This window comes from Citrus sinensis, chromosome 2 (assembly GCF_022201045.2).
Source record: "Citrus sinensis cultivar Valencia sweet orange chromosome 2, DVS_A1.0, whole genome shotgun sequence".
Classification (NCBI taxonomy): domain Eukaryota; kingdom Viridiplantae; phylum Streptophyta; class Magnoliopsida; order Sapindales; family Rutaceae; genus Citrus; species Citrus sinensis.
In genome coordinates, this window is record NC_068557.1 from 2,241,898 (window position 1) to 2,255,801 (window position 13,904).

The 13,904-nt window shown below is 32.0% G+C and overlaps 1 protein-coding gene across 2 annotated transcripts; it reads left to right on the plus strand.

The window, feature by feature from the left end:
- Positions 1–5,720: 5,720 nt before the first annotated feature.
- LOC102625704 (protein FAR1-RELATED SEQUENCE 4) lies at positions 5,721–10,862 on the plus strand. Of its 2 annotated transcripts, none has more exons than XM_006493602.4 (4): positions 5,721–6,014; positions 7,034–9,254; positions 9,370–9,423; positions 10,424–10,862. In XM_006493602.4, the coding sequence occupies exons 2-4, from the start codon at positions 7,197–7,199 to the stop codon at positions 10,568–10,570; spliced, it is 2,259 nt and encodes a 752-aa protein (XP_006493665.1). In that variant the 5' UTR covers positions 5,721–6,014; positions 7,034–7,196; the 3' UTR covers positions 10,571–10,862. The 2 variants fall into 2 exon arrangements, with proteins under 2 accessions (XP_006493665.1, XP_006493664.1); XM_006493601.4 differs by having other exon boundaries at positions 5,725–6,014; positions 9,367–9,423.
- The last annotated feature ends 3,042 nt before the right edge of the window (positions 10,863–13,904 follow it).

Below are 13,904 nucleotides of genomic sequence, written 5' to 3' on the forward strand. Positions count from 1 at the left end.
GCTGGCATATTTTTAAGTTTAATTTTTTTTTACATTGGATGCTAAAACACGTGTCAAGTCACCGTAAATTTGATGAAAGCTAACTGATCAAATCACTATTATATCTACCATTTCTTTTTTCCTCTTTTTCACCCCCTCCAAATCAAACAACTATATCTGCTTTGTAACCTATTAGAATCTGAAAACGTGGATAGAGATTACATTTAGTCGTCGTTTACTTGTTTAAGATATCATTTCAGGTGATCCAACGCCTAAGTGAGAAAGCACTTTTGAGTGGAAGACAAGCACTATTGAATCGATTGATTTGTAACTTGTTAAAAATATTAGTAGTGGAATATTTAATAGATAATGTTTTCTATTATGTAAAGGGTTTATGCTCATCTTTAACGTGATATTGTGCCAATTTTTATGACAAGTATAAATTTTATCACGACCGCAATTAAAAAAAAATACAATAATGCTACATATCTCAAATTTTTTATCCCAAAAAATTATCTCAAATGATGTGTCATTAATTGAGTGGTTGATAATTCTTTACAAGATTCAAGTGAATTAATTATATTATCTCACCAATCAATTGATAAATGACACATCATTTAGGATAACTTTTTGGGATAAAAAATTTAGAACGTGTAGCATTACTTAAAAAAATAATGGGGCCTTGATTCATGCCACAAAAGATGTTAGTTTCGCTAAGTTTAAATGCATGTGACACCCCACTTTAATATAAAGTCCTAATCAAAGTTAGGTTACCTTGTCAGAACAAGAATATCAATTTTTTTTTTTACATACTAACATTAATTATTAACTATTTATTGAGATATTACTTGAACTAAAACTACTTTTATAAAGTAATTTATATTTATAATAAGTATCATTTGATCTTATATTTAAAAATTAATTTCTTTATGCATTGAAGAGACTCGAACTCATTTTGGGAGTGAGGCACTAATTAGCTAATGGATGTCTAGATGTTCGCTTGATCTTTGTTAGATAACAAATTTCAATGATATTCAACATTTTAACGTTTTGTACTTGTCATTAGTTAATGCTACATATTAATAATGTTATAGATAGGTTAAATGTCTCATTTTATACTATTATTTTAGTAACCTCAATATTTACACCTTAGAATTTATCGTTTAAAATGGAGTTACCATAATTGTCAGGATAATTAAAGTTAATTAGCGTCACTTTTTAGCTAATGATTGATTATGTTTACGGTGCCTAGTCTTGCCAAATGTCCAAATTAGTGTAAATTTAGAATATTTTTTTCTAGCTCTTTTTTCCTTTTAGTGTACGCGTGGGTACAATGGCCTGAAACAATGAAATCTTTACTTTATTTACTACCAAGATACGAGGATTTTGTAAATAATCTGAATAAGAAGATTTTGTTGGCACCAAAAGCAACGACAATATTCCTTGTAGTGCATGCTTTTAGCATTTCTTAATTATACAACAATTGGGCATGTAACTTCTAAGCACTTGGGTTCAAATGCTGTCACATATAATATAATAGGATTAAATACTTTTTTTTTCAAGTAAAAATAAAAATAGAAATAGAAATGAAAGTTTAGAAAGACCTTTTAAGCAATTATTATTTTATATAGTGTTAAAGATGGTTTTGTTCTTTTTAAGATTCACGACTGAATTTTAAAGTTAGAATTCAAATTTTTTAAGTCTAATTTACGAAAGAATAAATTTATCGTTCATTTATAGTAACATATATATGGTGCTCAGTTTGATCAAGATTGATAGACCCTAATAGCAATAATTTTCTAATAAACTTGCTCATTTCTTTTTTTTTTTTTGAAAAAAATAATAATTGAAACTACTCATTTAAAATTCAAAATACTTTTACATAAAAATACAATAATTAAAAAGGAAAAATATATATATATATATATATATATATATATATATATATATATATATATATTGCCTCTCGTTGGTGCATTCGCAACAAGGCATTTGAAATTGTGAATTGCTTGCACGTAATTAAAAAGAAATGAAATTTCTTATTTTCACGAATATTTTTAATTATTTATACCCAAAAGGGGGGGGGGGAAATAAAGAATATTGGTCTACAAGGACATGTTGGTAATTGCAGGAACATTTTATTAAATTCGGATAATCAGATATCGGATCCTGTCGGCTTAGGACCCCACGTGAAAAATTGTCAACACCCAACATTTATAACCCGAACCGGATATGACGGGTCAAGCATTTTATAATTATGACTTAAACCGAACTTGATTAAATTTTAAACAAACCTTATTTGAAAGTTTGACAAAATTATAATACTTGTTTACACTGTGATTTGTGTGACAACGTAGTGATAATCACATCTGCTTATAAAGAAGAGAATTTTTAGCTGTCATTAAACAGAATTAATAAGTTAATGCTTGCACGTTATTAATAACTTAATAGTCAATAATATCTCTTAGCTCTTGTTGTCAAATTGAAATTAATTAATTTTGTTTTAAAAAGATTATCTAGATGCAATATCGTATATGTATCTGAATTTTTAATCTAAAATATTCGATCTTTGATTAGACGATCAATTTTATTGTAAAATTTCAAGATTTTTAGCTTTTATGAAATTATAGTTTTGTGTATTGAGTTAGATTTTAATCAATATTATTATGTATTAAGCGGTTAGGTTACCAAAATGAATTGCTAGTCTATCAATTATTTTGATATGTTGTTTTATTATCAAAAAAACTTTTTGATTTTTTATCCACCGATAATGTTGACTTATTTAATCAATGAAAATAAATGTTATTACAAACAGTCCGCGGTATGATTGACTACGATGTTCATGTGATTCATAGTGTTTATTATTATTGATGCAACACACATCATCCCATATCCGTGACGTTCATATTATTATTATTATTATTATTATTATTATTATTATTTTACTTTATTCTCAATTAATATCAAATAAATGTACTTTTCAATGTTAATCAAAATCTTTTACTTTTTGTGGGTGTCACTATTTTGCACTGTGAGCACAATTTATCACGTTACGACTCTAATTAAGGAAATAGTTTTGACCTAGCTCGAATTTATTACGTGCACATTAAAACTTATCAAAGCATATCTTAAAACAAATATTTTGGATGCGCCATCCCATCATCCTCTCTATTCTTCAACAAAACTAAAACAGTGTTAACGAGTTGTTTCTTATAGTAAACTTTTTTTTTTTATAATTGATCTTTGTATTTGTGTTTGGTTTAATGAAACTCTACTTACCAAAAATAAATAAAAAATCAAATATAAAAGGATACCTAACTACTGCCTACCAGCTACCATACAATGATACAATAAATTTTCCTTCTTCTTCTTCCTCTCTCTCTCTCTCTCTCTCTCTCTCTCTCTGTCTCATCACTTTTGTTTGGGTGCTATTATCACGTGCAAGTATGCAACAAGCAAAGCAATCATAATAAGACATGTTTTAGGATTCAGCAAAAGGACAATTACACATAGTACAATAATTTCATAAATATATATAAGTACATGCTAAAAATTATTTATTGGTTTTGGCCTTTGGGTTCAATAATGAGCTGTCACATGAGAGTGGAAGATTGTAGCAAAGCAAACAAGTAATAAAAAAACAGCAAATCCATAATTTGACATCAATGATATGAATAGAAAAAAGCCTTCCAATAAAGCTGGGTGGGGGTAACATGGATAGCAAAACAAGAGTACATTTATATGCAACACCTTTTTAATTAGTTCCTCATATAATTGAAGACAGAGATAAGATTCTTAACCAAAACTGTGAAAGACAACAAAACCAAAATATTTTCCACTTTTGGAATCAAATCTTAAACTCAAATTTTCACAGCATGGAAGTGTCCTTTTTCTTCTTGGTAGAGACTCAGGCTGCTAATGAGATTGGTTTCTTCTTCCCCACCACCACCAGCACCACCCATCTTGTATTGTTGCCCATGTGAAAGTATTGAAGAATTTCCACTATGCATTTAGCTTTATTTAGGTGCAGTTTGGTTTAACATCATTGATTATTGATTCCAAAAGATAATTTGTTTTGTGAAGAGGTGACAAATAGGATCTATTTAGTTTGCGGTTCAAAAACAAATTAAGGAAATCTAGATAAAACAAAACAGAGCTCCTATATCCCAACAATAATTTGGGCTTATGGTCTCTTCATTTGGGCTTAAACTATATTGCATTTGATGAAGTAAAAGAGAGCCAGCCCACCTAAATTTGTTGGCTTGATTGTGAATCCCCTAACATCTTCATTGCAATTCGTTTTCTGAATTTGGGTGCATTTCAAAATAAGAGAGGGTGAATCTTTAGACCATTTTTGGTATGTCCAGCATTCTTCTCTCTCTCTCTTTGAATTGTCAAAACTGGAATTGCTTAATTTTCAATTAATTCACTTCAACTAAATAAACATGCTATCAATTTGATTATTCAAATTGTGTAAATGCCCTAAATTAGATTAATAAATTGGAAGTGGATTAGAGAATTTCCACGACATTTTAAAACAGTTGTATAATAAACGAATTTATCCTTTTTTAAAAAATAAAATTAATCTTTTCTAATGTCTATTAGAAACTAAAACCCCTTCAAATCCATATGAAAAAAGAAGTCTATTACTTTGAGTTGTTGAGAGATTCACACATCTTTATTCTTACCCATGCATGCTTACATATAGAGATGGCAATTTTTTTTGTTGGGATGGGATTCTATAGGATCCTGACCCATTTGGAACGAGTTTAGAACATATTTTTGTCTCAAAAAAATAAATGGATGAGAATGAGACATTTTTTCATCTCATTTGCATTTACGGGACAATATTAGAATTGACAAATCCCATCTCCTCCCGTTCCATTGCCAACCCTAGCTGTTGGTTTGGTTTATTATTATATTATTGAATTATTGGATATTTTAACATGACTGAAGTTGATTAATGTCCAAATTTATAGTTTTTAAAATATAAGTCTTAATATTAACGTGCAATAAAAGCAGAGAGACAAATAAAAAATCTAACATAAAATTATATTCGAACATACATATAGTCAAAATAAAACTAATATTTAATTATTTTACTTTATATTTATTCAAGATTCTTGCTATATTAAAAAATGATGATTCTTAAAAGAAAAAAAATCAAAATTTATTTATTTGTATTTGAGATTATTCAGAACTAATATTTAATTATTTTACTTTATATTTATTCAAGATTCTTGCTATATTAAAAATGATGATTCTTAAAAGAAAAAAATCAAAATTTATTTATTTATATTTGAGATTATTCAGAATAATGGCTTGTGATGAGATATTTAACGGGATAAAATTAGGAAAAATTTGTGTCTCCAAAAAAATAAAAGGATGGACCGAAATATTTTTTTATCCCATTTGCATAAAGAAAACAGAACTAAAATTGATAAATACCGTCTCATCCCGTCCCATTACCAACCCAATTTATATAGCACGTCAATAGGCTAAAACCTTACTTTGATTTTGCCCATCCTATTACATCTTTTAATTGAAGAATTTTAGGAAAATTTATTCTGTTTGTATTTTATATTTATGTTTTTCAGCTTTGCTATATTTTATTTAAGGAACACCAATTCAATTAAAATATACCACCCCCAAAAGAAACAAAATAATTATTAAACTGCCAAATGCCCAAATTTCATTTTTTTTTTCATTGGCAGAGCTTAAACTTTGCCTACTTGCATTTTCACTCTCAATTGTGCTACCGAAACAAGCCTCCACTCTTCCCCTCATATACCCAAAACACCCTCCAGCTGGAAACGTGTCACGACCACAAGACGCGTGGCCCTCTCTCAAAGAACAAAGCCAGTCCCCAAAAAACCGATCAAAGCCCCCGTTCTTCTTCTTCGCGGACCAAACCCTGACCCGACACCAATCCCGTCTCTGTCTAAAACTCTCTTCAAAGCTTGAAAATTTATGCCTTGAATTCAAAACCCTCAATTGGTTCGTTTTTGTTTTGATGGTTTTCGGCCAATTTACAGGTACATTTTTTTTTTTTTTTTTGGTTTTAGCTCATTTAATTTTGTTTGGAAACTTTCTACCTTAATTAGTTTACTATATATATATTTTTTGAATTATGCTTATTTGGGATCAATCATGTCAGGCTGTCAATAATCGAATTGTGTTAACATGAGGACAAAGGTTTTAGTCAAAGAGTTAATAGTGGCACTGACAATCGTGTCGTTAGTTAATTTTAATATGAAAAGTTTGTAATTTTCACTATTTTTGGGGCAAAACTTGAAGTGGGTAAAGGATAAAAGGAAGTAAGACTTGAGTATAGAATTGAAGTTTCAAAGTGAGGCTAGCGGTATGGAAATCTGAACACTACGTGGTTGAAGTGTTGGATATGGTCAACAGAATCACTATCGAAGTGATGGAACTTAGTAAATGGTCAGGAATTGAAAGTCGAATTGCCTGGTAGATGTTATGAGAGCTGATAACAGGTTAATTCTAAAATCTCCAAAAACAAGGATTGTATTTGTTTTGTGGTACGCTGAATTGAAATGTAGTTTTGAAAAGGAGCAATCGGTGATAATGCTTACTTCATGTTAGTTTACTGCTAGCGGGATGGTTGCTATTTAATATGAATGTGTTATTGTCTTGGAAACGCGAATGATAACGTAGTTTGGAGGTCGATGGTTGTTGCTAGAATATAGCCATTGGGATAAAGAAGCATTTTTTTAATCCATTGCTTAAACTTTTATCCCCGAAACCATTTAAAAGATTCTTTGCTGTCCATGTGATCAATATTTCTTTTGTCTAGTAGTTTTAGCTAAAAGTTTTCGGTTTTCTGTATAACAATTGATTAGTGGGACTATTGTATTGTATTCAATTGATTAACATGTTCAGGTGGTGAATCCTTACCATTAACCGCATTCCTATTTTTGTTAATTTTAAGATATTTGTAGATTTTGTGGTACAAATGTCTGTTTAAAATCAGAAAATTTGAATTCTTTTTTGTTGATTTTGATTAGTAGTTACAATTATTTCTTTCTTTTAGGTACCTTCATGGGATCCCTTTGTAGAAAGAATAAAATCATCCCCACAGGAGACTCTGAAGAACTATCTATGTGATGTCACATGAAAGACATAAGACCAATGTGAGCAAAACTTGGAAAAGTGCATTTTGATTAAAACTAGATTCGACTATACCCACTGTAAGGATGGATTCCTATGACATCACTAGCAACACCATTTTGGAGCCTCGTGATGATATGGAATTCGAGTCTCATGAGGCTGCTTATTCATTTTATAAAGAATATGCTAAATCTATGGGATTTGGTACTGCTAAATTGAGCAGTCGCCGGTCTAGGGCATCAAAGGAATTCATTGATGCAAAATTTTCATGCATAAGATATGGGAACAAGCAACAATCTGATGATGCCATAAATCCACGGCCATCTCCAAAAATTGGATGTAAGGCAAGCATGCATGTGAAGAGAAGGCAAAATGGAAAGTGGTTTATTTACAGCTTTGTAAAGGAGCACAATCACGAGCTTTTACCTGCTCAGGTACATTTCTTTCGTAGTCACCGAAATGTTGATCCACTGAAGAATGATGTTAGGATAAGGAGGAGGAAGAACCTAGCTGCAGTATCTAAACTCTTCAATGCTTATCAAAATGTTGATTGTTTGGAGACTTATATGAGAAATCAGCATGATAAAGGGCGAAGCTTGGTTTTAGACCCTGCAGATTCTCAAGTATTGCTAGAATATTTTATGCAGATGCAAGAAGAAAATCCAAAATTCTTCTATGCATTTGATTTGAATGAAGAGCATCGGTTGAGAAATGTGTTTTGGGTGGATGCCAAAGGCATGGAAGATTACACCAACTTCGGTGATGTAGTTTCCTTTGACTCGACGTATTTCACAAACAAGTACAAAATTTCATTGGTTCTTTTTGTTGGAGTTAACCATCATATTCAGCCCACATTGCTTGGTTGTGCATTAATTGCAGATGAAACAGTTTATACTTTTGTTTGGTTACTGCAAACATGGTTTTTAGCAATGGGAGAGCGAGCTCCACAAGTGATACTCACTGATCAAAATAGTGCCATTAAAGCAGCTGTTGCAGCAGTTTTTCCAGAGACGCGCCATTGTTTCAGTTTGTGGAATGTATTGGAAATGATTCCTAGGCATCTTGAGTATCTAAGCCCGTGGCACGACAATTTTATGGAAAAATTTTATAAGTGTATATATAGGTCATGGACTGAGGAGCAATTTGAAAAGAGGTGGTGGAAATTAGTTGAAAAGTTTCATCTTAGAGAGGTACAATGGATTCAATTGTTGTACGAAGATCGTAAACATTGGGTTCCTACATTCATGAGAGGCATATCTTTTGCTGCATTGTCTACGCCTTCACGTTCTGAGAGTTTAAACTCTTTGTTTGACAAATATGTGCGTGGAGAAACATCATTGAGAGAGTTTATAGAGCAATACCGAGTGATTCTTGAAGACAGGTATGAAGAGGAAGCCAAAGCAGATTTTGATGCATGGCATGAAACACCAGAGTTGAAATCTCCATCACCGTTTGAAAAGCAAATGTCACTAGTGTACACACATGAAATTTTCAAGAAGTTCCAAGTTGAGGTTTTGGGAGCCGCTGCTTGTCATCTTAAAAAGGAAAATGAATTTGAAACGACTACAACGTACGAAGTTAAAGACTTTGAAGATAATCAGAATTTTATGGTGGAATGGAATGAGTCAAAATTGGACATATATTGTTCATGTCGTTCATTTGAGTATAAAGGTTATCTCTGTAGACATGCTATCATTGTTCTGCAGATGTCTGGTGTTTTCAGCATCCCATCTAAATACATATTGCAAAGATGGACAAATGCTGCTAAGAGCAGGCATGTCATTAGTGAAAGACTAGATGAGATGCAGTCTAAGGTACGTCGGTACAATGATCTATGCCGGCGTGCCATTATATTGGGTGAAGAAGGGTCTATCTCACAAGAGAGTTATAGCATGGCACTGTCTGCTATCCAAGAAGCTTTGAAGCAATGTGCAAGTCTGAATATTTCTGTCGAAAGCAATGCCAGGCCTATCACCTCAGATGTTCTTTCTGTATGTGCCACCGAGGAAGAAAATCAATTTGGTAATACATCTAAAGACAAGGTTCCCTATCCTTTAGTGGTCAACACCAATGGTAATTCTAGCAGAGCTGATACTGGAAGGGGGAAGGGGAGTAATGTAAGTAACACTGCTAAAAAAGGAAAGGTTAGTAGAGATCTAGATAGTTAATGTTGCAGTTTTTTAGTTATTTTGCTGTTATAATGCTGTTTTGTGGCTCAAGAAAAAAATTCATTGAAACTTGATTCGACTTATGCAGCAGGCAACTCAACAACTTACCTGGAATGTCAGGACTCAAGATGGCTGCCACCAAATGGTTTGTCTCACTCTCATCTCTAAGCTACTTTAAATTAGGAGATTAGTTCTTATCCTGGCATAATCTTAGATCTGAAATAGAAGACTATAACCTTAGCGTGGTTGGAACCTTACATCCTATAGCATGGAATTTTACCTGAATTTGTTGCTTCCACTGAAATTATGTGATACAACATCTAATTGGTTGACTATAATGCTTTATGTTTGTATAGATTGCATCCAAGGTTGTCTGCTTATCTAAATGAAGACTTTGAGACCATAGATAGAAGTGGGCTGTGCAAATGAACTATGTCTGAGTTCAGCCTCCTGGTGATCATTGTTTTGTGCTTATGTTCATAAAATATGTCACATGCTATTAGGTAGTTGTCAGATTGTTACTTATGCCGATTTGTTGCTGCTGATGCAGTAGTTTGTTTTATTTATAGTTAAAAATAGGTTATTTAATTATAATAAATTCTGCAATGTTTCACCTAGAACCTATTCTATGGCAGCCGGCTCTTTACCATATGGGTTCATTTTTTGTTTCTGGAAAATGATGAGTTTGAAGTTGACTCGTTAGTTCTTGTTGGTTTTTATTTAATTCATCCAGTGAGATACACTTTGGTTCTGCATATAGCCATTACTCTTAGTTCTTATATTGCCCTGTTTGCATCTCATGGTAGTTAGAATTATGGTATTATGCTGGAGTTATGCAGTTGAAGCCATGCTGTTAAAGCTTGAGCACTGACTTTGCGGTGGTGGTTGATCTTTGATTTAGGCAGTTTGTTCTTATTGATTAAGTGCATGGTAAACTACCTTTGGTTGTGTCTAGCTGTAACTTAGAATTAACGCTAATGTTCTGGAGAGTTCAAACTCAATTTGGCTTCGGGTTTCAGTCACGGAATTCATTCCTGTTCATTTATCTCATGTTTGTAACTTGTGTTTCACTTTGTTTGCATCAACTTTCTGTTCACATTGTTGATGGCATGCATTTCCTATAACATTTCATTTCCTTGTGGCAGGAGCTGTCTGACATGAGGCCAACACAGCTACATAATTTTGTGCAAACGCCGTTACAAGTGTTACCAACAATGTTTCATAATGTTGCGCCAACACAGTTTCATAACGTGCCTACAACGCATTTGCTGGATAGTCGACTTCCTCGGTAGTGTGAGTTTAGCTGCTTGTCTCTGGATTGACACGAATTGCCACAGACTTGGCCAGACGAGTAATATAGGTTGCAGTTTTACAAATTTTCTAGGTGCTAACTGCTGACAATGGTCCAAAGTAAAGTGCTTGTTGTTAGGTTGAAGAAAAATTCTAGTCTTTTTCTTTATTCCCACCCAAGATTAGCAGTGTGGGAGATGATGTACCAATTAATATATATTGTTGTTAAAGTGAGTACGTACTGTAGGTTGTTAAATTGTGTAGATATAAATTCATGGAAGATTGCCACTTTCACCCTAATGTTTATGATTTTTGCCATGTATGTCCTTACAGTTTTAATGATAGCTTGTCACCCCTTTTGATACAAAAAATCGCTGACAAAAAAATTGTTCTAAACACAAAACAACTGCTTTTTGGTTAGAAAAATGATAAAGAAATTGAAGTTGAGAGAATAAAAAATTTAAGTGGGTGCATTTTTTTACCGTATTAGCTATTAAACGATTAAAATGAGTCTAATTTAATTTAAAATGAAACCAACCTAATATCATAATTTGAACGAAATCTTATATTTGAAATCTCTTTACTTTTAGAAGAAAATCATACACCTAATATTAAACAATAGACAATAAGATAAACATTAGGTGACTTGAAGATGCTATCAGCGAGACCAGGAAGAGCACAAAAACAAAAACAGGCAATGGCATCGCATGTTAAGTGGCATGTCTTATGGAAGCTGCACATGTATATGTAAAAATAATGCGTAATCCCAAGTTCTTGGCTCAGTTTCATGAGACTTATTTTTTGGGTCAACCCAAGAAGTTTGGTTGTTGACTGCCCCAGAAAGAACCCAAATGCACACAAGATCTTGGCAGAATTTTTAAAATAAGTTCAAATATTTTGTCTCTGATTTTATGCTAATGCCATACAACTGTTGCACACAAATGGTTGCTTCCTTTGATTAATTAATTTCAATGTTGGATAAATGATTTACCTGCGTGAAACTTTGACATGCTAAACTATGATGTGGTATCTCTTCGGTAATTTTTATTTAAATTTCTTCATGTTTTAATATTTTCTATTTTGATATGGGTATTGGGAAGTCTGTTTGGTTTTGACCAAAGATTGACAATTTCTAATTGACTCGAGTAAAGCATAAACCCAAAAAAAAAAAAAAAAAAGATGAAAAACTGCATGTAAATAAATATCCGTCTAATAATTTCTTCTTCTTTATCATTTTTTCCCCTTAACATGATGGTTTTATAAACAACGCTCTTTCTTTTCTTTTCTTTTGAAGTTATGGTTAATAATAAGTTTTTTTTGGGTGAATTATTATTATTATTATTATTATTTTGGGTGAATTATTTCAAACCAAGAAGAAAATTATGAAACCTTTTCTCCTGTGGACGTATTTGCTGGGACAGTCATGTTGCACATGTGCAACATTATTTTAGTACCAATAACGCATGTGACAATTAACAAAAAGGGTATGATTGATTCTTAATTTCTCGTTAAGTATGTTTAGGTTTTTTTTAACCCTTTTTGTATGCCAGCTAATTGGCAGATCTGCTGCAAAATCTTAGCAGAAAAAAGAAATCAAATTAAATATTTTTTATTAACTTGCCTTTTCAAGAGACAATGTTTCTTAAGACTCTTCGATTTTTCAAATTTTTTTTTTTTGTTTCTGATATCACTAACTATTTTCAGGGCAGCTAGTTTCACATATCAAGGGATCTCTTATTATTACATTACAAGCTAGCTAGAGTTGTTTGAGATCCTCTGCTAAATCTCAACGGAAACGATCTGTTAATTTCTTTTTTAATGTCTTGTATGTCTTTATTTATTTTATTTCTTGTTTTTCAAAGTGAGATCCAGAATCTTGTGGATAAGCTTCTTGTAGCATTATTGCCATTGCCTTGTCGGATACTGCCCCTTGCAAATTATAGTTTCTTGCTCAATAATTAAGAAATAAATAAATAATCATTGCGAATTTGTTCCCAAAATTGGTCATCAAATGAAGGGAAACAATTGGGCTACTGAATTATTTGTTGTATGATCACTAGATTGAAAATCAAATGTCAAGATTTAATTAATAACTATAATAGAAATGGCCGAATAAGAAATTTTCTAATAAAACAACTAGGGCATGAATCATTTTTTTTTTCTCCTAAACACAAAACCCAAATTACATCAAAATCACCATCTCAAAAAAGAATAGAAAAAGAACACATATATTAAAGAAAAATATAATTTTTTTTTTCGTTTTATTACCATGCAATAAAGTGAAAACCAAAAGAGCATGGACCCTTTTCCTATTTCATATTCAGATCTTGATATGGATGAGTTTTGAATTCGAGCCACGCAAAAAGTTTCAATTATTATTATGATGAACTTTCAAGATATCACAACCATAATCAAGTGGAAATTTGTTTCTTTTATTTAGTTTCTTTGCTCTTGCAGATAACAGACGTCCTCACTTTATTGGGTACAAAAGACATGTGCAATATAATTGTAACACCCCAAATCTAACACGTGCGGAGCACGTGAAGAAGGAAGTTACTCACAAATCATTAGTACCCCTTTCTAAATAAGGGTTATTGGCCACCCATAATTCTCAATGAAAGCCCAATTTCCATAATTTAATATGTATGGGAATTTGTGGCGTTACAATAATTGTTTCGAGCAATATAACATTATTTTGCAGCTAAACATTATTAAATTACTCAAAATTATACTTTTATTACTGCAAAATTGTACACAAAAATTAAAGTACTGGTGAGTTATGACTGTATTTGATAATTATCTATTACACTAGATAGTATATATACAAAATATTTTTCGTTTTCTCATCAAGAAACACTTGATGATGAATAATATCTTCTCTAGAAATCTGTAAAATGTAAATCTGTTTTGCATTTGCATGGAGTTTTATCTTCTTTAAGATCCACATAAAATGACCAAACGACCGATGGCTTGTGATTCATACAAGATCTTCTTCAATAATATCAATGACCCACAAACATGATCATCTTCATCTTGAATGGAGCCAGTTTCTATAATCTGCAGTGTGATGATGAGGCAAACGAACGGTGGAGATTACTCGTTCATGAGATCCATTGCTGCGGCTGCATTAATTATAATAGACTACTTCCTAGGTAGCACGTTGATGATTCCTATTGAGGAGACAAGGATTCATCCCCTCATGGGTCAATCAAGAACGATGCTGACATTCACTGGACCCTATATATATATATATATATTGACATTGCATATGCTTTGCTATTTGCATTGAACATGCCCTCAATTATTTGTCCGAATTTATGGACAAAAAAATTTTGA

What these genes read in the sequence shown, in the direction of transcription:
- LOC102625704 (XM_006493601.4), top strand. Translation starts at nt 7,197, where the DNA reads ATGGATTCCTATGACATCACTAGCAACACCATTTTGGAGCCTCGTGAT. An exon ending in ACACTGCTAAAAAAGGAAAG is followed by an intron (nt 9,255 to 9,366) that starts GTTAGTAGAGAT and finishes CGACTTATGCAG; the next exon opens with CAGGCAACTCAACAACTTAC. An exon ending in AAGATGGCTGCCACCAAATG is followed by an intron (nt 9,424 to 10,423) that starts GTTTGTCTCACT and finishes TCCTTGTGGCAG; the next exon opens with GAGCTGTCTGACATGAGGCC.